The 26,732-nt window shown below is 44.7% G+C and overlaps 1 protein-coding gene across 1 annotated transcript; it reads right to left on the bottom strand.

Annotated features, from left to right (window-relative positions):
- Window positions 1-1,041: 1,041 nt before the first annotated feature.
- On the bottom strand, window positions 1,042-26,594 carry LOC148215004 (acyl-CoA (8-3)-desaturase-like). Its single transcript, XM_088145139.1, has 12 exons — window positions 26,373-26,594; window positions 23,174-23,284; window positions 19,682-19,879; window positions 12,502-12,603; window positions 8,412-8,540; window positions 7,256-7,313; window positions 6,807-6,883; window positions 5,633-5,730; window positions 3,571-3,667; window positions 1,573-1,652; window positions 1,280-1,405; window positions 1,042-1,129 (listed from the first exon to the last, which is right to left on the bottom strand). Exons 1-12 carry the CDS (start codon window positions 26,592-26,594, stop codon window positions 1,042-1,044), a joined length of 1,386 nt encoding a protein of 461 aa, XP_088001265.1.
- Between the last annotated feature and the right edge of the window lie 138 nt (window positions 26,595-26,732).

The raw sequence follows: 26,732 nt of genomic DNA on the forward strand, positions 1-26,732 counted from the left end.
TTATTCCAAGCAGCCACCAAGGTTTACCTTAAAGTTTAGAATTACAGGAGGCGCATCCCCAGAGAGAAGCAGATTTATTATCCACCTTAGCAAATGGAGTAAGGCAGGAATCATTTTGTCCCAGCTTCTTTGTTATCACAAGAGAATGAGCGTGTCAGAAGTTCAAATTTCACCTCAGCTATACGCATTTCTGCTTTCCCACATCAGAGAATTATTTAAAAACTATAAGCCAGAATAAAATAATGTCCAATATTATTTCACAAAAATAATAGAAGTACTGAATACAATAAACATTTAAATATCGACAGGAATTGTCAAATGGCTTTCCAAAAGCTGTAAGAAAACCAAAGTTTTGACTTGGGAATAGGAGGGAAGAAAGAGAAAGGGAGGACGTTTCTGGGAGCAGCACACAAAGAAGATGGTCCTGACTTAACATCTAATGGGAAGGGTCCTGGAGGAAGGTCTCCACCAGTCTTCAGTTCTTCAAATGAACACGGGCAGGCAGTCGTGAGAACTGAACGAACCACTGACAAGAAATGAAGAAAGACTCATTAAAGAAACTTACATTCGGAACTGCTTCATAATGATTGGTGATCATTACACAAAGTTGGATCTTGCAAAGTATAATGATCTCTAACTCCAAATTAGTGTGGTGGTGTCTCACTAGAAAGACCTGGGTTGGTGTATGAAAGATACAGTTACCATGGTCTGCAAGGAATGGCAACAATAGGCAAGTCAGAGAAGGTAAGTGTGAATGTTTATCAACTCCTTTCCCAACCTTCTTAAATAACTCTTTGTTGTTATTTCCCTTTTCCTAATTTTGGTACCAATCAACCCAAAGTGAGAGACCCCAAGAGGTCTGCCTGAACATCTTTCTCTCTCAGGCCCACCCCCCTGCTTGTCTCCCATTCATAAATGGTGACATGCAGAGGTGGCCAAATCCTGGTGTCTGTGCTAAGGAAGGGCAACAGAGGAGTGAACCATTCCTCATTGGAAGAATCCTATTCTCTCCATAATTAAAAGTCATCCTTTCTTACCAAGTTAATTTATTTCTGTTGTCTGAGAGCCTTCCTCTCCTAATGCATGGAGATAAGCTTCCTGCCAGTGCCGCCCAGAGTCCTTCAGGCTGCTGCAGAAAGAGAAAGGGGAAGGAGAAGGGGATTTATGGCAGCGAGGGCCTCTTCACCATGGCAATCGCTTCTATGCTGTTCCTGGCTCCTTATCCTTATCACTGGATAAGCCAGTGCCTGAGAGGACCCTCCCTTAGCCATGAACTCACCGTACGATATCTGCAAAAGCAGTGAGCAGGGGCTTGCACTTGTACTGAACACCGTGCTTGGCACACAGAGATTTCACCAAAGGAGCCACCTTGTAGCAATTGTGTCGAGGCATGGTGGGGAAAAGGCTGTGAGAAGAAGAGATGGTGTCAGGTGACTATCCCAGAACTTTTGGCAGGTCCAAAACATCACAGCCCTGCTTAACATCGGCTGCGTGTGGTTTGTGACTGCCATGAAGGTCTCGCCCCTCCCCCCACATTTCTATGGCCTGCCCTTTTCTCCAGGTCATACTCACTGATGCTCAATCTGGAAGTTCAGGTGCCCAGTGAACCAGTCATTGAACCAGGAATGATCAACATTACATGTTGCTGAGAGCTAAGGGAGAAAGAGACAGCAGGTAAAGACCTCCAGTCGGTCCCTTTCTTTCCAGCCGCTGTGGCTTCCTGTCACAGGAGGCTCTATAATGAGTAACTCTTACTTGGCTTGTGTGTTGGGTTTCTCTTTCTTTGTTTTCTAAGCATCCGAGTGTAAACCTTTTTGACCCAGGCCACCTCTAATGGACAATGTGTCCTGTACCATAACCTAGTGGCTAAGAGAGTGGCAGTGCAATCTTACACATCAGAGGTGCACAATCTGAGGGTCCGAGACCACACAGGGCCCCTACAGCCTTGGCGATGGTGCCAAGAGTCATTGCAGGTTGATAGCAAATTGTCATCTTAATTTGACAGGAGAAAAGGAGAAAAGGAAGACAACATTTTTAAATATAAGACTGGAAAGTAGGCATGTAAACTATTTTTGCTTTTAAGTAAATGTAAATGAAAGAGAGAACCAATTTTGTGTAGCAGTTAAGGCATCAGATTAGAAACCAGGAGGCTGTGAGTTCTAGTCCTGCCTTAGGCACAAAGCCAGCTGTGTGACCTTGGGCCAGTCACTCTCTCTCAGCCCTAGGAAGGGGGCAAGGGCAAACCAGTTCTGAAAAACCTTGCCAAGAAAACTGCAGGGAGTTGTCCAGGCAAGCAATAGGAGTCAACAGCGACTCAAAGGCACCCCCCCCCCCAAATGAAATGACATCAAATGTAGGTGTTGTCTTGATCCCTGCCTACAGTTTTTTGAGATGCAACTTCCAGCACACCACCCACAGGCCAAGTGTGGGGATCAGCCCATTCGAAGGTGGTGTTGGCAACGGCGCTCTCTCTTTGCACCTGACAGCCTTTTGACCACTGGGGCAAATGGTGGCAGACAGAGAAGGGGAGGGTCTTCACCTGCTGCCCCTGTGTCTGTTTCTCCCCTGGCCTATGGTTACTTAAATGAGAGTCTGTGTTTAGGGAGTTTTCTTTCTCAATAAATTGAACGTTGAACTGCTAGCATTCATTGATAGCTGGGCTAAACTTGCACTGGGCATCCTAGACTATCTACTTATTGATTTATTTGTATCCACCTTTATTATTTTTATAAATAATGCTAGGTGGTGAACATGCCAAATACTCTTTCCTTCTTCTATTTTCCCCACAACTACTTTGTGAGGTGTTGCATCAATGGGAAAATATGTGGTTAAAAGGGTTGAAATTTACATTGTGTTATGATCTTAAAGAGAATTTTTATAAAATGATGTATCATTGGTACATGATGCTAGAAAAATTATCTACAATGGATTCCCTCTAGTGTCCAAACTTCCAAGTCTCATCCTATCATTTTTTTTAAATTCAAAACAGCAGCATTCTCCCTTGAAGAATATATTATAATTAATTTCAAAATCTTATTCCAAATCCATCTGGACCCTTAGCCCATTTGTAACTTTCCAAAATCAATGTTGTAATCACCCTTTTGCTGTTTGTTAAAAAAAAAAAAAAAAGATTTGTCTTACATCCTGAAACCTGTATTTAAAATTTATGTTGCAAAGGACTGAGGGAGACTTACCTGGTGCTGTAAAAGCTTGTTATTCCAAGAGTTAGGGTTAGGGTTATTAACTGAAAAGCAAAATCTGCCAGAGACCACTGTATTGTGGTCTCCTTGAGAGGAGCAATTGTCTGGAGCACTTGTGGGAGATCCCAAGTCCTCTCCTTGTCTGGAGAGGAATCCCGAAGAGCCGGTCCACTCACCAGCCCTTCATTCTGCTGCATTTGTCAGCTCTGCTCTCAGCAGAGGCATCTTCCGTTTGCCTCTAGTGCCTACAGAACTAGTGACGATCATGAAAACCCTCTGGTCAAAGACCAGGTGCCCCAAAGCATTTATAAATTAATGGATTAATTGAAAGAAACATGATGCCTCTAAGCAGAAATGGAAATGTTCTCACCTGGGCAGAGACCCAGTCTAAATTCTGGTCGTAATTGATGGTCATCGGGATGTGGTTCATCTGAGAGACCCAGAGAAACCATGTGGCTTCTAGGAGCCTATGAAAAATAAAAAGAACGCTAATTAGAAAAATTCAATTTGAGGAGAACACATTCTTTGAAAGTTTTTAAACAGGATTCTTGGGACAAACTTGATTATTTTCTTAAGGTTTTTTCTTTGTTTTCCTGAAATCGTATAAAGAGCAGTTTCTAACCCATTAGAAAAGCTTTCCTGACAAATCTCACTTGTCTCCAGATTTTCCTGCAATGCTCTGCTCTCTTTTCCTTTGCAAACATCTTCCACTTTTCCCGTGTGTTACCTTCCAATGGAAGACAGACAAGAAAATGGGAGTAAAGTACTACTGTTGTCTGTAAGTGCCTCTTATTCAGGGAGGTATTTATTTAATTATACAATTCCCAGGGGAATTGGCATTGTGGAAGTCCTGATGTCAGGCTTTCACTCTCACGCCAGAGCAGAGCACCATCTCTTTTTTTATAATAATTTTATTATACATTGTATTATACAGATAAAACTAATACAATCTGCATCATATAAAATGATATTTAAAAAGTGCGGAAAAAGGAAAGGAAAGGAAAGGAAAGGAAAGGAAAGGAAAGGAAAGGAAAGGAAAGGAAAGGAAAGGAAAGGAAAGGAAAGGAAAGGAAAAGGAAAGGAAATACAGATGAAGAAACCTCCCCCTTCTTCCCCAACAATTATCATCAACATTAACAAGTTATCCCTCTCTCTCAAATTAAAACCAAACAACTCTTCATTGCACACCTCACCCCATTCTCTATAAACCAATCTCTAAAACCACATCTCTCCATATTAATCAGCAAAAGTCCATTAAGAGTTATCAGAAATAACAAGTATTACAAACTACATCTATTAAACCCAATTTGAATCCTTCCTTTTAGAGTTATACCATTTCTATTTTCCCATAGAAAAGAGTCTTTCAATTAACTTTAAAGTCTTAAAGCAAGCCCATCTGAGCTCTTAATCCATTTAAAATATTCTAAAGCCAACACTAATCATCCTTTTGCTGTATATACTCCCCAACTTTGTTTTTACAAATCTTTACACTTGCAGTTAAAACTTCTTTTTTAAATGAAGAAAATTCACCCAGTGATTTCAGTAAGACTTGCTGATCTGAAGATTCTCACTTTAAGAAGCAGCAATAAATAAATAAATCCAAAGTGATTAAGAAATGAGCCTCAGTCAAACCTAGAATCCGTATAGGCTATGTTGGCGCCAATAAGCTCGGTGAATCCTGCAGCTCCAGCCAACTGCAAGCCAACCGCAAAAATGCAGTTGCTACCGTCTGCTCACACACACGCACACAAAAAACAGGTGTCTGGAGTACATGTGGATAATCTTAGATCTCTCCTTCTCCGGAGAGATTTTGGCAGCCCGAATCCAGCAGTTGGGTGCCGTTTTCGGTTGCAATGTTGTCCCTCTATTCTAGGGACGTCAGTTCGCCATGGCGCTCACCAGAATCGTCCCAGGCCAGAGAAGAGCACCATCTCAACCCTTTCCAGTTCCAGTCTATTGCTGGCTTATTGTCTATGAATCACCCATCTGCTGGCGCTGAAAGGCAGCTTTTTAGAGAAGGAAACACTGGGAAAGTTCCTCATGCATCAGCATTTAAGAACATTGTCAAAACACAAAAGGATTTCGCTTAAGATAAAAATACCCAGATTTTTCAAAGATGAAAAAAAGTAGCAGGTGCTTAAAGGAAAGTATTCCATTAGGCTTTGAATGTGAAGAATGGGATGTGTCAGGTGGATGAGGACTTCCCAAAGCCTTGCATGGGCATGAAAAGGTGCAGAGCTGATATTTCCTGACCACTCAACTAGAAGCCAATGGCAGTCAACTGGGGGCTTACTGTCCAGGGCGACTGTGGCTAAGCATTACAAAGCAAGTCAAGGACCGACTCATGGCTCATATCACGTTTCATACCTCCATGCACAGCAGAGGCGGCAGGAGCAGCAGCCCAGCTGAGAATTCTCTAGAACGATCCTTACCTGGCCAGCCAGTAATACGCCATGAAGCTCTTGAATCCCATTAGAGGAATGTACATGAGACAGATGCGGATGCCGTAGAACAAAGCAATAGCCATATCCTGGCAAAAAGAAAAGGAGAGTAAAATGGATGAGAAAATATTGCTTTTGTAAGTTTCAGATCTACTAATTGGTTTATGCAGTTGGGTTGATTTTAAAATCTGTGATGCTGTATGATGCAGACTAGTTCGTTTAATATATAGGGAAATGCCCTGAGGAAAGATCATGTTAAAAAGAAAGCCATTGTATTGTGACATGGCACAACAGCAGAGGAATTCACTGGTCAGTTCTGTCCTACAATGAATATCACCAATGGGGCATGCAGGCCTCAAAACCAATCAGTGTAAAGTTCCATGGACCAGTTGAGTTCTTGAAGAAAGCCACACTCGGTAGAAAACAAAAGGAATTTCAACTCCTGTGGAAGGGGAGTCATCCACCCGTTCATTTTCTTCTACCTATCCCAGGTACATGCAAACCATATGCAAGGCCTTCTCAGTGCTGCAAATCCCAGTTGGGTCTCCATAATAGCTACTTATCTCGTGGCAGTCCCCTTCCCACTCCAATAATAGCTCCAACAACATGACCACAACAGACTTCCTGTTGTATCATAGCCCAGAAAAAGGCATCCAATGAATAAAATAACTGAGAAGGTCTCTTTTCTACGGATGGCTTATTGTCTTCCAAAGGCACAGCCCTTTGACAGCCACTCGCTACAGCCACTTGCTCAGTAGAGTAAGAAAGCATTACTCTACCAAGGAGCTATTTCTTTGTTTTGCAGGTCCAGAGTAGCTCTGGGAGAGAAGAGAGAGGACTCAAAATGGCTCTGTGACCAAAAACACGTAGAAAGTTTGATTTTCATTTTAGAAGGAGGAGAGAGAGCAATTTGGTTGTGGCACTTGGTGAGGGGTGAGAGTAGTAGAAATGTATACAGCTAAAACTAAGATACTAACGGTATCTTGTGTCTCCAATGCCTGGAAGAAATGGTAACGGCATCTCCGTCATAAAGGCAATGTCTCATTCTTTTTGAGGCATCTCCCTTTCTGTGAACAGTGATGATGCAAACAGTGTTCCACTCAGTCCCCAGATACACAGTCCCATTGCAGTAAGTGTTGTGTCTGTGTGTCCGTCAATTACTTACAGTCCAGTTTTTCTTTAGAGCTGGATAGCGGAATAAGGTGAACTGCATAAAAGCCATGTATGCTACTGGAGTTAAAACTGGAAAAAATGAAACAAGAACTCAAAGATGTCTGAGCCACTCAAAGTTACAAGTATTTCTGAATGGTTCTCATTCCTTTCCCATTTCATTTTGGCTAATTAATTCTTACTACAGAATTTTTCTGTCTGCTGGCCATCTCGCCAGTCTAACTTAGCACATTCTGTATGTGTTGGGACGGCAACTCCAGAAATCTAGGAATTATGGTCTAACATCTGGAAGAGCCCAGTTAGGAAAACCTGAATATTTTTATTGAAAGAGTTTGGTCTTTGAACCCATGTATCACCCTAAGCCAGCTTTTGGCTTAGCTTCTATTGATGCTGGCGTTTTAGAGTTGGATCCACTTGTTAGGGCAAAATGGCAGAGCTACTCACAGGGAAAGTATTTGTGCTGGTGCTGGTAGGGCATATATTTCTTTTTCTTCTTGCCAAGCTGCAACAGAAGCACAGCAGTTTAGTGCAGGGCCAAGTAAACCACTCTTCAGGATAGGCCTGCTAACTCTCTTCTTCACAGTCCAGCTCAAGAAGTGTCAAATGTTATTAGTTTTCCTCATTAAGTAAGGGCAGGAGTTTGGGGAGTTGCTGTTTTAAGCAGGGTATCAATGGGTTATAGACTGTAATGGTGGTTTTAATCTTTGTATGCCACCCAGAGTCACTGCTCTGTCGCTGAGATGGTGGTTCCATAAATCACATAAATACATCCATTTCTACATAATTTGTTTTCTGCGACCTTAAGTGTGAAGTGACTTGCTCCATCCCTTCTGGACAAAAGTAGATACTGGGGACAGGCAACTTTGCTATGTCTAGAGAATGAAGGGTGCAGTAACATTTACGGTAATGTTTTTGTCTTGCTGGAAGCTCGTAGGACTTGCTAAGGACACAATCATATCACACAAATGAATATAGCCAGGTGTTTTCAAGTTTTTCTGTACTTGGCAGGGTACTTTCAGACTGGACAGGCTGAGGAAGGTTTTTGCTGTTTTGTTGCTGAAAGTCGGGGTTGCAAATCTGGGAGTTCTGGGACTTCAAAAGAAGGGAGGGGAGGGGGAATCAGGCAGTACATGTGCCTGGCAGGCCACTGGCTGCCCTTCTTGATCATCAGATACTCAGGGATTTATCGTTCTCTGAAAATTGTGCACGTCTCAGTTCAAAATGCATGCATAACGAACTTTTAGGGATAGAACATTGGAATTCTGTTCTCTGAAAGAAAATCCAGATTGTTTTTTTATTTTATTTCTTATTTCTTATCTTGATTTTTTTTAACAAAACAATGTCTAGTCTTAAAGAAAAAACATTAAAAAAATAACATTACAAACTAAAAATACAAACTGAGAAGGAACAGAAAAAAAATAACAAAACATCTGTCTTATACTAACATAGACAACTATGTTAAAGCAGGCAAGTTCCTGGCTGAACATATGTGAGATTGAATGAAACTGGAGACAAATTGCTAGATGCTCTCTAATTAAAGGTAGGCATTTCTAAATCCTTTAGGTTCTTTCAGGCACTCCCAGACCTTCCCTTTACTCACCTCCACAGAGAGGGGCTTTCCAAGGCTGAAGGGAACTGGGTGCAGGTTGATATCAGGGTCTTTCCGGAAACAGTTGGGTTTGGCATGATGCTGGTTATGTATATCAAGCCACCAGCTGCTTGAAAAACCCTGCACAGAAAATATTGGGGGGAAAAAAAGAGTCTTCATTTGCTCTTTGGAAGAACCATTGCCATGTACTTATTCCTGATCAGTCTGCTTCTTCCTGACACTAAAAATTGCTAGCACAATAAAAAGTGATAGAACTACAAAAGTAACTGAGCAAATGGGGGAATCACTCAGACAACCTTTCACTTCTCCAGGGCATTTGGCTGATAAGTCACAGTTACTCAAGCTATTCCCAAATGGTTAGGAAGATGGACCCTATCAAGGCCTGGTTCTTTTCTCATTACAAATGGTGAATTTTTATTGCAAGCTGCAAAAATCACGTCACTCTCTAGTGCTGCTGGGATAGTTACTGGAGATACACGGTCTAGATCTACGTTCTGCCTAAAAGTATGACATGCTGTATCTCTTACACCTCCTGGCCTTTTGGGCCTACGGTGTGGAAGTTTTGTTCTATATATTGGGGGAAATTAATACATACAATTAATTAATTAATTAATTAATTAATACAATTAATACATACAATTAATACATATGTGTATTGCACTGTCAAGGAGAGCAAATTAGCACAGTTGCAAAGGTGCATTAGATTAAATAATTGAAGCTAGTGCTGAAAAATTACTTTATATGTAATTTTCAATTGTGCAGTATTTATCATCCTCACCATTGAAATCCCAGAAATCATCCTTCTGTCTCCATTACAGTGTAAAGTAGAAGGAGTCAGAAATCATCCTCAAAATCTAAAAATTAAGCTTTTATATACTATATGTATTACATTTATAGCTTGTCTTTCTTTCAGGGAACACAAGGCAGACCTTGCCAGACATAGAAGAAGAAAATAATAATAATAATAATAATAATAATAATAATAATAATAATAATAATAATGATGATGATGATGATGATGATGATAATGATGATGCCACCGCCGCCTATCCCGGGTCCTTGGGAAAGACTTGATAGGTGGATAAAAATGCCAACCAGGGCCAGCAGCTGCAGAACTACTGGAAGAAAAGTTGTCTGCCCATCGCAAATATACAAAGACTGAAAACAAAGAAGTACTGATTTGCTATTACAAATCAAGTCCAAAGAGAAGAGGATATCTGAAAAAAACAAAACAGAACACGCACCACTTCTGGAAAGAACAACATCCAGAATCAGAAACAACAGAACAGAGGCTAGCAGATCAATGCTGATTTACAACATGAAACAAAGTATTCATAGAAATAGAATTCGAAGAACTGCAAAGGGCAAAGAAATCGAAGCCTTGCCAGAAGTAGCTCAGACAGTAGAGCCTTCTCCTCAGAAAGAACAAAGCTCTCTAACTAAAAAACAAGAGGAATTGAAACAAAGAATAACTGCACATCTAGAACAGGACAAAAACAACAGAATAAGGTTGCCTGCATTGAATCTTGTTACAAAGAAACAGCTAGCACAAGTATTAAATGATGCCAATACTGTAATATCAAATATAAGCCCCAGCTCACTGCAAGAAACAAACCAACTGATGTAGAGCACGGCTGTAATTATAACTGAATACCCTGGATGCAAAATCAGCACACAAGAAAAAAAGCCAAACAGTGCACCCCCAAAATGGAAGATCCGGTTGGAAAATAAGATCAGTGTGCTAAGATCAGATGCAAGCAAGCTAGAAAAGGTGAAGGAAAAGAAGTTGAAGAACAAGAAGACCAAAGAATACCTGATCAAGAAATATCACCTGGAAACAAGGAAGATCAAGGAAGTACTGGAAATAATAAACAGCAAATAACAGCCATAGCCAAGAAGATCAGCACATACGAAGCTCGAATTGCACACTACAGGCAGAATCTCCAATTTCAGTCAAATCAGAAATGTTTCAACCCATCCATCAATGAAGAGACTGCAATGAACCAGTCAACACCTGCAAAGAAGAAATAGTGCAGTTCTGAGAGCAGCTATGGGACAACCCAAAGAAATGCAACAAGAATGCAGCTTGGATAAAGCTGGTAGGTAGGAATAAAAAAGAAGCTGAAATGAAAGAACTTGTAAGAACAGCAGAAATGGTGGAGAAAAGGGCACGGAAGATCAAGAATTGGTTTGCACCAGGTGAAGATGGACTGCATGGTTTTGGTTGAAACATCTGACTGGTCTGCACCTATTCATTGCCGAGCAGTTTAACAACATACTGCAAGGAGGTGAAATTGAAGATTGGTTAACATCTGGAAAACCATACCTGATAATGAAAGATCTAGCAAAAGGGGCAGCATCAGGCAACTACAGGCCAGTTACCTACCGACAACTTTCCAATTGCTAACTGGTGTGGTAGCTGATGCAGTCCAAAAGCATCTAGGTGAAAACAAGCTCTTTCTATCTGAGCAGAAAGGAAACTGCCTGAAGAGCAGAGGGACAAAAGATCAGCTCCTAACTGACAAGATGATTTTGGAAAACTGTAAGAGAAGGAGGACCAACGTGAATGTAGCTTGGATTGATTACAAGAAGGCATTTGACTCCCTGCCACATGACTAGATAATCAAGTGCCTAGAAATAACAGGCGTCAGTAGAAACATCAGAAGCATTGTGCAAAGATCAATGGCACAGTGGAAGACACAGTTGATGGTCAGTGGCGATAGTCTGGGAGAGGTTAACATCAAGAGAGGAATCTTTCAAGGAGACTCACTATCACCACTACTGTTTGTCATTGCATTGATTCCTCTGTCAACAATACTGAACAAGTCTGGCCATGACTATCAAACATCAAAAACAAAAAGGAGGTTATCCCACCTCCTTTACATGGATGATCTGAAGCTGTATGGAATCACACCAATGGAAGTGGAATCGCTGCTCAACACTCTCCAAATATACTGCCCAGATATTGCAATGGAGTTTGGACTGGACAAATGTGCCACCCTTAACATCAACAGGGGAAAAACAGTGAAAACTGAAGGAGTCAAGATGCCCAATGGAAATAATATCAAGAGTCTGGATGAAGAAGACCACTACGAATACCTGGGCATCCCCCAGGATGACAACATCAAGCACACTGAAGTCAAGAAGACAGTTAGTACTGAATACATCAGAAGAGTGAAGAAGATCTTAAAGTCAAAACTCAGTGGTGGAAATACCATCAAGGCAGTTAACACCTGAGCAATTCCTGTCATTAGATATACAGCTGGAATAGTGGACTGGACTCAAGGTGAACTAAAAGCCGTGGATAGGAAGACCAGAAAAATAATGACAATGAGTCATGCCCTTCATCCACGCAGTGACGTTGACAGGCTCTGCTTACCAAGGAGCATAGGTGGGCATGAACGTTGCAAGTAGACCAGACAGTTGAAGAAGAAAAAGGGGCATTGGAAGAATATCTGAAGGACAGCGAAGAAGATGAACTGAAGTTAGTACACCATGAAGGCTTACTGAATACCAAAGAAACCAAACTGGCCTAGAAGAAAGAGCAAATGAAGAATAGAAAAGAGACATGGCAAGGAAAAGTATTACATGGTCAGTACACAAAAAAACTAGCAGGCAAAGCAGATAACAAGAAGACCTGGCAATGGCTAATTACAAAATACAAAGACTTGCAAACAGAAGTAGAACGACTGTGGCAAAGGAAAGCAAAGATAGTACCAATAGTAATAGGCACCTTCGGTGAAATTCCAAAACATCTGGAGCACCACTTGAAGATTATTGGCATTGACAAAATCAACATCAGTCAATTGCAAAAGGCAGCTTTACTTGGAACAGCTTACATCCTGCAACGATACCTTTAACTCCATTAAACAACATCTGCCTATCCCAGGTCCTTGGGAAGGATTCGATAGATGGATAAAAATGCCCAAACCAGTCTAAACATCTGGCTGACTGTGTGAGCAACAATAATAATAATTTAAACTTGTATGCTGCCTGATTCCAACAACTCTGGGTGACTCACAACAATTTAGCTTCAGCAAAGTTGATTTGAGAAAACCCAGCCACACTTTTAGACTCTTACCTTAAGGATTCCCATCACAAAAGTGTGAGCCAGTCTGTTCCATTTTGGCTTCTGAAAGACTGAAACATGCCCAAAATCATGCTGAAGGAAGCCATATTGGTTCTGGAAGGCAAGAAGCAACAGCAAGTGTATATGATCTTTTTCCCTGCACAAGATCTTGGTTTGTAAGGACTGGTTGTTTTGTTTAAGGATTCTTCGGGAAGTACTTAAATTCAGAAATGTAATAACAGCTATCTATGTTATTAGCAACATTAGCAAAGAAAGTTAAACAGAAATGTAGGCATCTTCATCCTAAACATTACTGATTCCCAAAAGGCTAGGAAAGAACACTGTTATAACTCCCAATAAGGCCACATCTTGCAGAAACATGGATAATTTAAAAACTTGTCTGCTGAATGCTTTGCATTACACTTCAAAGACAACCACTCAATTAAATGAAAATTCTAAATATAATGGGAGCAGGTTGGGAGCAACATTCACGTGAATTCCCACAGGGCTGCTGTAAAGCTTTCAGGCCGCCAACCATAGGAACAAGCTGAGTTCCTCAAATTTTTAGCATGAACATAATCATTTCCAAGAGAGTAAGGCCTGCATTTATGATAAATGTTGGAATAACTGGCCCCACTACATTATTGTTAGCCTTTAAAAGCTACAGCAGTGAGACAGGATGAAGTGATAGAAAAGGATCTCCCACAGCTGCACCGTAATATTTAAGTATGGTGTACATATGCATATATGGTGTACATACACAGGAGGGAATTCTACTTGCCAGCTCTCCCCATGGTGGCCCAAGCAGATTTCTGCCCACAAACTCTGCTACCTTTGAGATTCCCCCTCTTTGTTTCAAATGAGTGGGGCAATGGGAACTGCAATTGATTCTGGTCTGCATGGTCAGAGATGGAAAGTGTAGGAGTTGTAGACTGAGGAACGATTGGATTCTGACTGAGGCTCAGGCTGCATTGTGGAAGGATGGGAGGATGAGAGAAAGAATATGAGCAGAAAAGTGTGTGGAAAGAAGATGGAGGTGGAGGAGGAAAAGGAAGGAGGAAAGATAAGTCAGGTGAAGGAGAACATTAGAGGGAAGAAGTAGACTGGTGGATGGAGAAACTGTGAGAACATCTAGGGAGAGAGTCATACATCTGGAGAAGATTCAAATTTTGTATACGAGGACGGAGAAAAAGTCAACAGAGATGTAAGAAAGTTAGACTAGTGGGATAAGGGAATCACTGGAAACTGGCAACTTGTGATGGAATGGAATTATGAAGGCCAGGCTCAGGGAGAAAAACATTTTCTTTCATCTCCTGAGGTGCATGGGAAAGATAAGAGGATGAGACTGGCACCTCCCTGAGGAATTCACAATGTTGTGGCTGGCATTACTTGGGAGCTGGGGTTTTAGTCTGGGAAGATTCTTGCTAGAGGTTGTAGCTAATAAACATTGCTGGACTGAATTTACATGGTCTCTTGGAGTTCCTTGGGCTAGGCCTGACATCAGTCTTCCCAGACTCCAATACTACCTTCCAGACGAAGGAGTTTGAATCATGGCAACAGATCCCCAGGGAGCTAATTTGACACTACAGTTTTTGGCAGCAGCCCTGCTACAGCATCAGCAGCAAGTGGATGCACAGATTAATAACCTGCAAGCAGCTATGGAACAACTAATACAGCAGCTCGGACCAGTAGCCCAGCCACCACCTCCCCTGCCACTGGTGTTACTATGTTCGCCTGGTAGCATGCCAGAGAAGTACGGAGGTGAGGTGGAACAGATGAGAACCTTCCTGGCACAATGTGAGTTGTTCATGGACGGCAGACCGGGAGAGTTTCCTACAGATCGAACAAGGGTGGCTTTTGTGATGAATTTATTGAAGGGCACTGCAGCCAAGTGGGCTACCCCCCTCATAGAGACAGGGGATCCAATGCTCAACAACTACCAGAATTTCGTCACAGCATTCAGGGGGCATTTTGGAGATCCAGTGAGAAGATTAACTGCCTGTTGGGACATTCGTAAGCTCAGGCAAGGCGACAGACCGGTAAGGTTGTTCATTGCAGATTTCAAGTTGCTAGCGGGGGATATTGAGTGGAATGAAGTGGCTCTTATGGACCAGTTTAGAGAGGGGTTGGACCCTGAACTCTGGTTGGAGATGGTAAAACAAGGCATCCCAAATACTCTGGATGACCTGTATCAGCTTTGTATAATAGTTGAGGCCAGGCTCATGGAGTTGAAACAGTATGCTCCGTCTACTCCCCTTGTTGCTCCTCAGCCTTCCTTGGCCCGCTTCCCTCCCCTCATGCTGTAACAAGAGAATTTGCGGAGGGAGAGCCGATGCAATTGGGAGCTGCTCAGAGAACAGTTTAGGGGGAGGAAAGGCAGAGGAGAAGAGATTTCAACTTGTGTTTCTATTGTGGAGCCCCAGGGCATATGGTAAGAGTTTGCCAAGGTATACCAGCGGGAGCCAAATGCACGCAACAGGCACCACCCAAGAGAGCAATTTCGGTCCCAGCACAGCAGCAGGGAAGCTGGCAAAGCCCCCTCCTCAGGGCTCGCAGGGGGGGATGAGCATCAAGCAATTAAGAAGAGCTCACTACGGAGATGGCAGCCAGGCATTCATGTTAGTGCCTCTCACAGTGACATTGCCTTCCGGCTCCAAAATAGAGCTGGAGGCTCTCATAGATTCAGGCGCTACCACGAGTTTCATAGATATTCAAACTGACAGAAATGGCAGTTACCTACAGTAGATTTGGACAAACCCATGAATGTAGAGACTATAGATGCCCAACCATTGAGAGCGGGTCCAGTACTGCAATCTACAGTCCCTCTGCAGGTGACCATTAACGACCACATGGAGTTATTACCCCTGTATGTTACAGCATCTTTACAGGTGCCAGTGGTCTTGGGCACTTCATGGCTTAGGTTGCACAACCCTGACATTGACTGGACAGCGGGGGCCTTCTCATTTTCAGCTCCAGATTGTCAACACCACAAAGTACAAGGAACTATCCTCACCAATTCTCTAGCAGGCATCCAGGATGTGGGAAGGAGTATGCCTGTCAAGTATGCAGACTTTGCAGATGTTTTCGGGGAGGAGGCGGCTACGGCCTTACCCCCCCACAAAGACTGTGATTGCACAATCGATTTAAAGCCAGGTGCAAAGATTCCAGCCAGATGTCAATACCCCATGTCTGCAAAAGAGTTAGCTATTCTCAAGGATTACCTAGAGGTAAATTTGAAGAAAGGATTTATCAGGCATCAAAGTCTCCTGCCTCAGCTCCCACATTTTTTGTACCAAAGAAGCCAGACCCGCAGACGTTCAGAACTGCCGCTAGCAGGACAGTTCCGATGCGCATGGTGCATGATAATAAGGAGCTGAACAAAGTAACCATTAGAATCATTATCCACTCGCATTGATTTCAGATCTTTTAGACCGGCTACAAAAGGCTCGCATTTTCACAAAGCTAGATCTTAGAACTGCCTACAACCTTATTCGGGTGAAGGAGGGGCATGAATATCTCACTGCTTTTGATACAAGATATGGAAAATACGAATATGCTGTGATGCCGTTCGGGCTTTCTAATTGTGGAGCAGTATTTTCTAGATTTATGAATCAGATTTTCTCTGACATAATTGATTCCTATGTGGTGATTTACTTGGATGACATTCTAATATACTCTGATGATGTTCAATCACACACGATGCATGTCAGAAATGTATTACAGAGACTGAGAGAAAATAAGGTCTTTGCCAAGCCAGAGAAGTGTATATCTGATTTGCCTCAATTGGACTATTTGGGCTTTAGGATTTCAACAGAGGGACTGCAGATGGATCCTGCTAAAGTATAGACAGTGTTATCTTGGCACCCACCCCATAATGTAAAGGATGTACAACGCTTTCTGGGGTTTGCTAATTTTTACAGAAAGTTCATTCCCAATTTTGCGGAGTGCGTGAAGCCCCTTACGCAACTATTGAAGAAAGGAAAAAAGTTTGCTTGGGTGGAGGGAGAGCCGGCAGCCTTCCAACAGTTAAAACAGCTTTTTGCCTCCCAACCTCTCCTCCTGCATCCCGACCCTTCCCGCCAGTTTGTGCTCCACACAGATGCCTCTGATGTGGCGATAGGGGCGGTTTTGTTGCAGGCAGATGAGGCAGGTGTGTGTGTGGGGGGGCTGCCACGCGCCTTTTTCTTTTGCATGCTGTCTCCAGCGGAGAGAAATTATGACATTTTTAACAAAGAGTTACTTGCAATTAAAGCAGCTTTCCAGGAATGGAGGCAATGGCTGGAAGGGGCGAGGTTTCCTGTGCGGGTGCGCACGGACCATAAGAACTTGGAAGCAATGCAGAGCTCACGCTTGCTCGCTCCGCGGCAAGTGCGGTGGAGTCAGTTTTTTTCATGTTTTGATTTTTACATCACGTACGTTCCGGGGGCACGTAATTTGATGCCCGATGCGCTTTCCTGGAAACCGGAGTACATTGCTGAGCAACCACCTCAACAGCGCCCAGCGATCCTGCAGCTTCGCAACTTTAAAGAATTGGACAGTGCGAGAGAAAAGTTGGGAGCGAGTCGGCAGACAGAAGATTTACTGGTAAGAATAAGGATGCAGCAGGCGCAGGATGCTTTTGTGAGGGCTCGGATGGATGACCTCCAGGGCACCCGGCAGGGCGAGGGTTCCCCTTTTTCAGTGGAAGGAGGATGCCTCCGTCACAAGGGGAAGTTATATGTTCCTTTGTCCTTCCGGGAAGAGGTTTTACAACTTTGCTATGATAATGTAACAGCAGGACATGGAGGGATGTTTAAGACCTTGCACAGGACTTTAAGAGACTATTGGTGGCCTAAGATGGCGGCAAACATTAGAGATTATGTGGCATTTTGCCACAGACTGTGTCACAGGGAGGGGTCCCAGGGGCAGCGCATTTTCTGAAAGAACAGCAAGCAGCTCAGCAACTGTTACGGGATCAATTAGCAAGGGCGAAGGAGGCGTACAAGAGGACTGCTGATACCCGCAGGCAGACAGGTCCACAGATTTCTGTGGGGGACAAAGTGTGGTTGTCTGCCATTTTTCTAGCTTCCAGTAGGCCATCCAGAAAATTGGATGACTGGTTCGTCGGACCATTTAAAGTTTTGCAGCAGGTGAATAAGTTGGCCTTTCGATTGCAGCTGACACCATTAATGAAGGTCCATCTGGTTTTTCACCACTCCTTACTAGTTAAGGATAACCCACCAGGTCCCTTGAGAATGCACTCATCCCCACCCCCTCTGGTTGTGGTCAAAGGAGAGGAGGAATACGAGGTGGAGGCGATATTGGACTCTTGCAGGAGAGGAAAGGGAATTCAGTATTTGATTCATTGGAGGGGCAATCCTGAAGCAGAGCATTCTTGGGAGAATGCAAGGAATGTTCACGCCCTGGAGCTGGTCATAGGCATTTCCCTAGCAAACCGAAGCCTCGAATGTTGCCCGGAGCACCTGTAGTTAATCAGCAAGAAGAAGGAGGGGGCAGCGTGCTGGAGGAAGGTTTGGTGGGGGATTTAGGGGAGAAGCGGACTCAAGCTAGCAGTCCACAGCCTTCTACTTCAGGCTTGCAGATGGTAGGAGGGAGGGGGGTTGATTCTGCTAATGTTGTAGATGTTTTTCAAGACCAGTCGGATGACTGTACGGAAGAGGCAAGACGTACCGAGAGAACATCATCATCTGACATTTTCTTTCATCTCCTGAGGCGCGTGGGAAAGATAAGAGGATGAGATTGGCACCTCCTGAGGAATTCACAATGTTGTGGCTGGCATTACTTGGGAGCTGGGGTTTCAGTCTGGGAAGATTCTTGCTAGAGGTTGTAGCTAATAAACATTGCTGGACTGAATTTACATGGTCTCCTGGAGTTCCTTGGGCTAGGCCTGACACAACTTCCCTCATTGCTACTGTGGTTGGGAGAGAAAAGTTAGTGTTGGAGGTGAAGGAATGAAGGCCGTCCCTACCATTAATGAAGAGGCAGACTGGACTTGGCAGTGAGCCCATTTGCATCTGGTGCATCAGTGGTGACCTTTTTTGGAGAGGGAGGTCCGGCAACAGCCACCTCTACATTGGATGACTGCCACGCACTCTACCTGAGGCTGCCCTTCAACCATCCACAAAGTGCAATTCAGCTCCCTGCAAGCTGACGGTGTAAGATGGCTTCCTCTGGCTTCCAGGTTTTCTGAGGACAATTCAAGATGCCGGTTTTAGCCTAAAAACCCTTACGGGATATGGGCACAGGGATTCATTCCAATTAAGTCTGGCTGGCTTGTACATTCTCTTGAGGGGGGGGGGGACACACTTAGGCTAGCTTAATTTTGTCCTTTTTAATGAACGCTATGATGTGGTTTTATATTTTTACTATTTTAGGACTTAGATTTGTGGGCCCCTAGAGACATACAGTTGTGACAGTATAGTGGTAGTGGAAAATAAAAACATGGGTAAAATCTTGTGAGGGAGAGGAGGACGAGGAGGAAGAGGAGGAGGAGACAAGGACCTGAGGGTAGGATCCCTTATATACTCAATCTGTGTTCCAAGTGCTGACACAGAATATCAATTCATCTAAAAGAGGTTTTCATTGCTACAAGGGACTGTTTCTAAAGGAACTGTCAATTTGTGTGCAAAGTCTTCCTCAGGCATTTTTCTCAAGGGTTCTGTGTATGCAGGCCCACATCTGTCCCTCAACGCATCAAACACTAGAAGCTTTGGCCTGTAAATATAATCTAATTCTCTGGAAATTTTCTGTTCTTTTAAAATCAGAATTGAGAGAAGTCTCGCTCCCAAACGCCCAAATGAGTTCTCCAAACTTGGGACTCTCCATCTCCTTATATTTGACTAATATTCATGTATGCCTTTCTCTTTCTCTCTCTCTTTCTCCTCCCCCCCCCCTCCCCCGCTTCTGGGTATAAAAGACTCCCATCCTAAAGAGTGGGCAGAATATAGCAGGCCTCTGCTTGTCTGAGTGTAACATTTCATTTCTGAGCTAGAAGAACCAGCAAACCAGCAGGTCTGATTTGGTATCAACTAATTTCCCGTGTTCATATGTACAAAAAGGTTGAAACTGCATTAGCAACACACTGAATGCTTACCAAGAATATCTTAAGAAGTATTGACTTAACTATTAGTTTTGGAATACTTAAGAATAATTTCACATCCTGTTGTACTCAATAGTGATAATAGTACATTACCTGTGCAATGGTGAAAAATGCTGCGCCAATAAGGAAAGGCACCCAAGATTTTCCAAAGTACCAGATAGTGAGCCAGGATGTAATGTCTAGCAGGAAAGCGTGCAGGAACATCAAGGTAAAAAAGGCAAAACTGGACTTCAAGAGTCCCATCTTCTTCACTTTCGAGCGTAGTTCACGAAAATCCTGTACCAGCCTTTCCTGTGAGGAACGGTGACAGTTAAGAGAGCGCCCAGCAACTGGTTAGCAGAGCTTGTGCAATCTGTGCTGCATTTTCACCTTTCCATGAGATCACAAGGGCAGTGACAATAATATCCAGCTGCTTCCTTGGATCTGTGTCAACGTTGTCAGGTTCAGCCGACATGGCATGGCTAGGAACTTGCCCAGCCGCGCTTTAGCCAATTTCACTGCTCAAGCAGTAGTGCAGAAAGAGGAAGGTGATCCCCGGCTACAAGAAACCCTGACCAATCCAGGAAGGAGGCAGCAGCTCGCGGAGCGGCGTGCAGCGGAGCCGGCTGGCTCACGAGGAAGCCTGGCTCCGTGAGGAGGGGAGAGCGAGCCAGTGGAAGGCGACGGCCGGCAAAACTGAGGTGCACCCCAAAGCAGCCAATGGAGTGGCAGCATGAGGACCCGTGGGACAGCAGAAACTGCTCGCCCATGCGGGTCAGGGTCCACCTCAAGGGGGTGAGATCGGAAGCAGAGGCGAAAGTCAATGCCCTGCTGGACTCAGGATGCACCCACTGCCTGATCCACCCGGTACTGGCATCTGTGTTGGGGCTCAGAGTGAGGAGACTCAGGGAGCCCCTCGCACTCAGCCAGTTGGATGGATCAACAGCGGGGGAGGGCGGCGCAGTATCACACTGAGCCAGTCAGTTTGACAGTTGGGACAAACCGGGAGGAGCTATGCTTGGTAGTTGCCCCGGTGGCCAACCATGCACTAGTGCTAGGGCTGGCATGGCTTACACGCCAGAACCCGCACATCGATTGGGCGGCTAAGACGGTGCGGTTCGGCGGCACCACCGAGCAGACAGGGTCAAGCCATGGAGGAGGTGCAAGAGCAGAGGACCCCACGGAGCTTGGCGAAGTGGCGGCTGTGCGACAGAGAGCCGAGGGCCAGCAAGCTGCAGTAGCGACGGCAGTGGGGCCTGGGCAACCAACCGCACGCGAGGCAAGGACAATGCCAAGGGTGACCAGCAGAGGAACGGGGGCAGAAGCACACGAGGGGGTGCGGCAGCAGAGACGGTGTGATTCAACGGCACCACCGGACAGACTGGGCTGAGCCGCGGGATCTGAGGACCCCACGGAGCTTGTCGAGGTGGTGGCTGTGCGACAGAGAACCAAGGGCCGGCAAGCTGCAGCAGCGATGGCAGTGGGGTCCAGGCAACCAACCGCATGTGAGGCAAATACGAGGACAGCACTGAGGGCAACCGACAAATGAGAGGGTCCGGCAGCCGCAGAGGCAACTCTGGGAATTCCCGAGGTGGCGGGAGCGCCGGTGCTGAGAGGCACCAGCCCCGCGATAGAGGGGGTGAGGACAGCCGCGGAAAAGGTGGCGAGGTCGGAGACCGCCGAGGTGGCGGTGGCATCGACGGTGAAGGGCCACGTAGCAACGCAGAGGTCGGCTATAGCAGAGACGGCGGCAGCAGGACCCGAGGGCTCCGTAGCAAAGCAGGTGGCGATCACACTGGCGCCGAGAGCGGGGGCCGTAGAGGTGATGGGAGCTGAGCAGTCTGCGCCAAGCGTGAGTGGAGCAGCCGGCGGTAGACAAGGACCTGGCCATGGCCAGGGGAACCTGGAGGGTTGTAGGACCCTGCGGGAGTTGCTGCTCATATGGACGGACCCGACGACCCAGCGGGAGGCAAAAGGCAGAATCCAAACCCCAGTGGAGAAACAGGGGAAGGGAGCCAAGCTGGAGCTGAGGCATCACTGTGCGGAGGTGAACGAGGGAGACTCCTGGTTGGCAAGCAACAAGGACTCCCTAAAGAAACAAGGGACCTGGTGGGAGCACCAAGGGAGGCTCTACGTTCCAGAAGCTTGCCGGGTGGATGTGCTCAGAAGAGGGCACACCGAGGAAATGACGGGACATTGTGGGTTCGTTAGAACTTTCCACCTCTTGCGTGAACAGTTTTGGTGGCTGTCTCTCCAGAGGTATACGAGGGAATATGTGGCCAGCTGTTTGATGTGCACAGCGACGAGGGAAGGGAAGGAGAACCTTCGGGGACCCATTCCAATAAGTGACTCGGCCATGGTAAGACCAAAGCCCCAGCCCGAGGAAAGGCACGCCATTATGGCAGATGGGGGGGCAGCATCCCGGCAGCCCAATTAAGGAGGGGGATTTGTCTTCAGGGGGGCGGTATGTCAGGTTCAGCTGGCGCGGCACAGTTAGGAACTTGCCCAGCCGCGCTTTAGTCAATTTCACCGCTTGAGCGCCAGCGCAGAAAGAGGAAGTGTGAAACCACAAACTAATGAATGGGAAACCTGGTTCCACTTTACTAATCTGGAGCGGATGCGTTGTGTTAATGCCGGATGGCCACGGGTGCTATGGACAAAGGGGAGAGCCGCGGATTGAGGAAGAGCAATCAGGTCCCCGGCTTTGCGCAAAGACCCAACGAAGGCAATGACCACGCCGGCGGCTAACAACAATCAAAGGACAACAGAACTGGGCTGAACCTGACATTAGAGTAAAAGGGGGGATTACAGTGGGCAATCTGTAATTCGCACAAGTACTATGTAACCTAGCAACGGGGCTAGCGGGGGATTACATTTTTCAACTATAAATTAAACCATGTAATGTGCCAAGCCAGTCTTGGCTTTGTCTGTAACTGTTGCGTTACGCTTGAGTAAACCTCTTTTGTGAACCACACGTGTCACGGGAGTTTTTCTTATCGAACGGGGCATTCCTTACAAACGTCTCAGCAGGTACACGTGAAAAGTTATTTCTGCTGCTTCCTCATCTTTGCTTTAGGCAGAACAGACATTGTACAGGGGGTAGTTCAAAGCATTAGGACAAGGCAAATGAGGCTTCCTGCATCATCATGAAGAGAGAACACACCAAGGGAAGTTTCCAGCTTATATTTATACTGTGTAATAAACATCTATTCTTATACCAAACTAGTCGTTCTTGAAGGCTATACATCCTCAGACTATGCTTTGACTTGTGAAAGCGTAACGAGATCGATTCTACTTTATTCTTCATTTCAGTTGTTTAACTGAGGAGAAGACAAATGGCTTGTTGGCGCTTGTTGCCCTGGAAGGCAGAAATTAGTACTGCAAATAGCAGAATTAGATACAGGTCACTACGGGAACTATCAGTGCAACTACTTGGGGATTCCTAGCCATGTTCTGTCTACTCCATGCTCTAACTGCAATAGAGGATTTTGTCTACATGTGAATGGATTCGGTTCTCTCTTCATCTCTCTCTCTCTCTCTCAGACACAGACACAGATCCACGTGGAGGTGCCTTGTGTTCTAAAGGCAGAGCTGGGAAATACTCACATTTTTGGTGGGCTCGCAGCTAGGTTGATTCGGTGCCAGTTCTCCAATTAATAGTGAGTTCAAATATTTCTTTACCAGCCCCTTATCCTTGTGGAAAGCTTCAAAAGCATCCTGATAAATTCAGAAAGAAAGGAGGTGTAAAAAGGAGAAGACAGCAGGGCTGATATGGTAGATATGGTTATTTATTTATGTATTTATTTATTAATTTGTAATGTTTGTATAGCTGCCTGTCTTAAAACCAACTCTGGGCTGGGTGGCTTGGTCTCCTTTTGTGAAAACGTTTAGCTACTGTGGATGCTGAGGCACTATACACAACATTGCTCACAAATATGGACTTCAAACTATCAAGATAATAACTGATGACAACACAGCACAGCTTCCTACCATACAGGAAACCTATAGATCATCAAGCATACCTACCTGCTTCCAGCTTCCATCCGGAATATACCATCAAATCCACGGTCTACACCCAGGCCTTATGTTATCTGAATTTCTTTTGACCCACTAGACAGAGATGCTCAATTGATGGACTAAACCAGGCATTCAGGAGGCTAAACGCCCCACCCAGTGAGAACAATAGAGTCAGACTGATTCTCAGAGAGGAACTATTGAAGTACAGATCTACAAAAACAGAACCACAGAGGACCACCGGCTGTTATTTACAGCTCACAACACAAGCCGCTCAAGTGCAACAAATAAGCTACAGTCCATCCTGGACAAAGACACAGAGCTTTTTTAGATATTTGGTGGCAGGCCCATAGTTGCATACTGTACTTATTCAATGAATTCTGAAACAACTCCTCTTAAGCTACAAGAAACAACAGGACAATGATGCTAACGGGAACCAGATCCTACAATGGCCCCAGTGTCTACTTTGCTCCTACATTTACATCAGCAACATCCTCACCACCCACAGTAACATGATAAAGTTAGAGGTTCCTTCACATGTTCTTCTTCTGTTGTGATACAGACCATCATCTGCCAGCAATGCCTACCTGGATTCTATGTGAGACAAACAGAGCAGACTTCACCCAAAAGAGTTAATGGATACAAGTTTGACATCGGAACTCAAAAGAAGGATAAGGCAACAGTAGAGCATTTCAGCCTTCCAGAACATTCCATTATAGATCTCAAAGCAGGAGTTGGAATCAAAGAACCTTCACCAGCAGAACAAAGTGTGAGACAGCTGAACCTACGTACATCAAGAGGTTTCAGGCTATCTCAGAAGGCCTTCACAAAGACAGTGGGGCTTTGACCCATTATAACTGTCTAACTTGTTTCCCAAGGAACCTTCATCTGCATAATTCCCCAGTTTCCCCTTTCCTTTCCCACTTTCCTTTCTTCCCTACTGCCACATTCCATGCACATAAATCCTGTATCAATTTAGCCACTCTGTGCATCTGATGAAGTGAGCTAGAGCTCAATTCTCCAGTTGTAGCGTATAAACTCCTATTGCTTTGATGTGATTTCTTTAATTCTCATTCATTCATTCATTCATTCATTCATTCATTCATTCATTCATTCATTATTCCAAATTTAGACACCGCCCATCTCACAAGAAAATTGCATCATTCTGATGTTCTTATAGGGAATTAAATGTTGCTGACCTCCTTTGAAGAAGGTTTTCTTGTTCATAGAGTGATTGTGTATGGATTCGCCATTCAGTATAATTCTCCCTTTCATAAAACCACAAAAATTATGATTCAATGTCAAGGTAGAATGTCATGAGCATATCAATGGTGGTCTGCTGACAAGTATGGCACTAATACCTGGATGTCCCATAAGAGATGGTTTAATATAAAGAGACCTTTCTGTCAGGGATTAATCTGAGGGCAGAATATATTAGGTATTTCTCAGACATGTCTAGAGGTTTTAATATTGCATGTATCCAGAAAGTGTGATCCTTTTCCACCCGCTGCAGATGCTTCAAAGATCAAAAGCGCTCATAGATGTGCAAGAATATAGAGGATGACTCTGAATTGATCTATCTGTCTGTCTGTCTGTCTGTCTGTCTGTCTGTCTGTCTATCTATCTATCTATCTATCTATCTATCTATCTATCTATCCATCCATCCATCCATCCATCCATCCATCCATCCATCCACACGGACATACACACATACATATACAAACATACATACATACATACACACACACACACACACACACCCAGGGCCTGAAGGAGAACTAGAGAGGACGTGGAAAGTCAAGGCCAAAGTGGTCCCAGTGGTGGTAGGAGTACTCAGGGCTGTGACTCCTAAGCTGGGAGAATGGCTCCAACAGATCCCAGGAACAACATCAGAGCTCTCTGTCCAGAAGAGTGCAGTGCTAGGAACAGCGAAGATACTGTGCAGAACCCTCAAACTCCCAGGCCTCTGGAAGACACATACCACCCGTAGGGGTGAGAGGGGAATTTTATATATTCGTGTGTGTGTACGTATATATATGAACATAGAAACAAAATATTTCTTCTAAATATATTCTGGGTCTATAAACCATTGTATTATGAAATATAAAATAGAGGCTACAGATCCTAAACTTACCTGGAATTCAGACCCCACTTAATTTACTAAAAAGTGCTAAAAGCCCACAATACTTGATAGAGCACACACATCTTTGCTACCAATATTACTCATATATTTTAGCTGAGAAAGTCTGCTAAACTGAATTTAGCTTAGGCAAGATGTAACCTGTGTCTATATTTTTGCACAAACACCTCAGAGCAGGCCTTCAGATCTAAGCCGCATTTTGGCAAACGGGGAATTGTTCACATTTCCTAGAAGTCAATCAGGTTTAAGCAACCGAACTGCAGCCAGACATTTACTTGAAACTGAAAAGGAGGCTGCAAATCACAGCAACCTGTTTCTCTGGTGATCAGCTGCCATGTCCCTGCCCCATCCCCTTCCCAATGCCACTTTTGAATTTTGGTCAGATTTTGTCACTCAGTCCTCCAAAATTGCCAAGTGACACAGCCACCACCTGGAGCTTCCCTACATTATGTCACATCACTGGGCTGTCCAACCCAAATTGACTTGGCTTCAGGCAAGAGGGATTCTTTTCCCCTCATTCTGCTAGCTGAGAACCTTGGAGAATGGCCGGGGAAGACAGGACCTCAACCAGAAGGGTGTGCATGCAAAGCAAGTGCTTTGTGGCAGCCCTCAGGTCATTCTGAACTCTCTTTCCCCCCAGCAAGGACTCACCGTGGCATCTTGTCCAGAATAGTGTCTGATGAGACGAGGCCCTCCTGGATGCCGCAAATAGAACTGGCTGACATCATAAACCTTTCGGTCGATGACCAGCCATCTCTCTTCCTTGAAGTCTCCATTGCCTGTGCGGAGCCCCACCTCCTCCCAGGTGAAAAGCCGGGTGACCCCTGGCTCAACTTCTGGCTTCCCTGCACTGGCTCCTGACTGAGGGGACATTCTCACTGGGGACATTGAGTTCCACTAACTTGTGGGCTGTGCTGTTTCTCCTGTGGAAAGTTGAAGCAACTCTGCCTCTTCCTTCTGTTAGATGTTGTAGACAACTTTATATACACCTCTAGCAACCACCCATACCAC

The sequence above is a fragment of the Python bivittatus genome, unplaced genomic scaffold, assembly GCF_059951505.1.
Source record: "Python bivittatus isolate LINGU-HERP-01145 unplaced genomic scaffold, Pbiv_v1 ctg000480_np1212, whole genome shotgun sequence".
Taxonomy (NCBI): domain Eukaryota; kingdom Metazoa; phylum Chordata; class Lepidosauria; order Squamata; family Pythonidae; genus Python; species Python bivittatus.

Coding starts and splice junctions, on each gene's coding strand:
- LOC148215004 (XM_088145139.1), bottom strand. CDS start 26,594: ATGTCCCCTCAGTCAGGAGCCAGTGCAGGGAAGCCAGAAGTTGAGCCA. Junction 19,880..23,173: donor GCTGCGAGCCCACCAAAAAT/GTGAGTATTTCC, acceptor CGTTCCTCACAG/GAAAGGCTGGTACAGGATTT. Junction 1,653..3,570: donor TAGACTGGGTCTCTGCCCAG/GTGAGAACATTT, acceptor TTTCTCCCTTAG/CTCTCAGCAACATGTAATGT.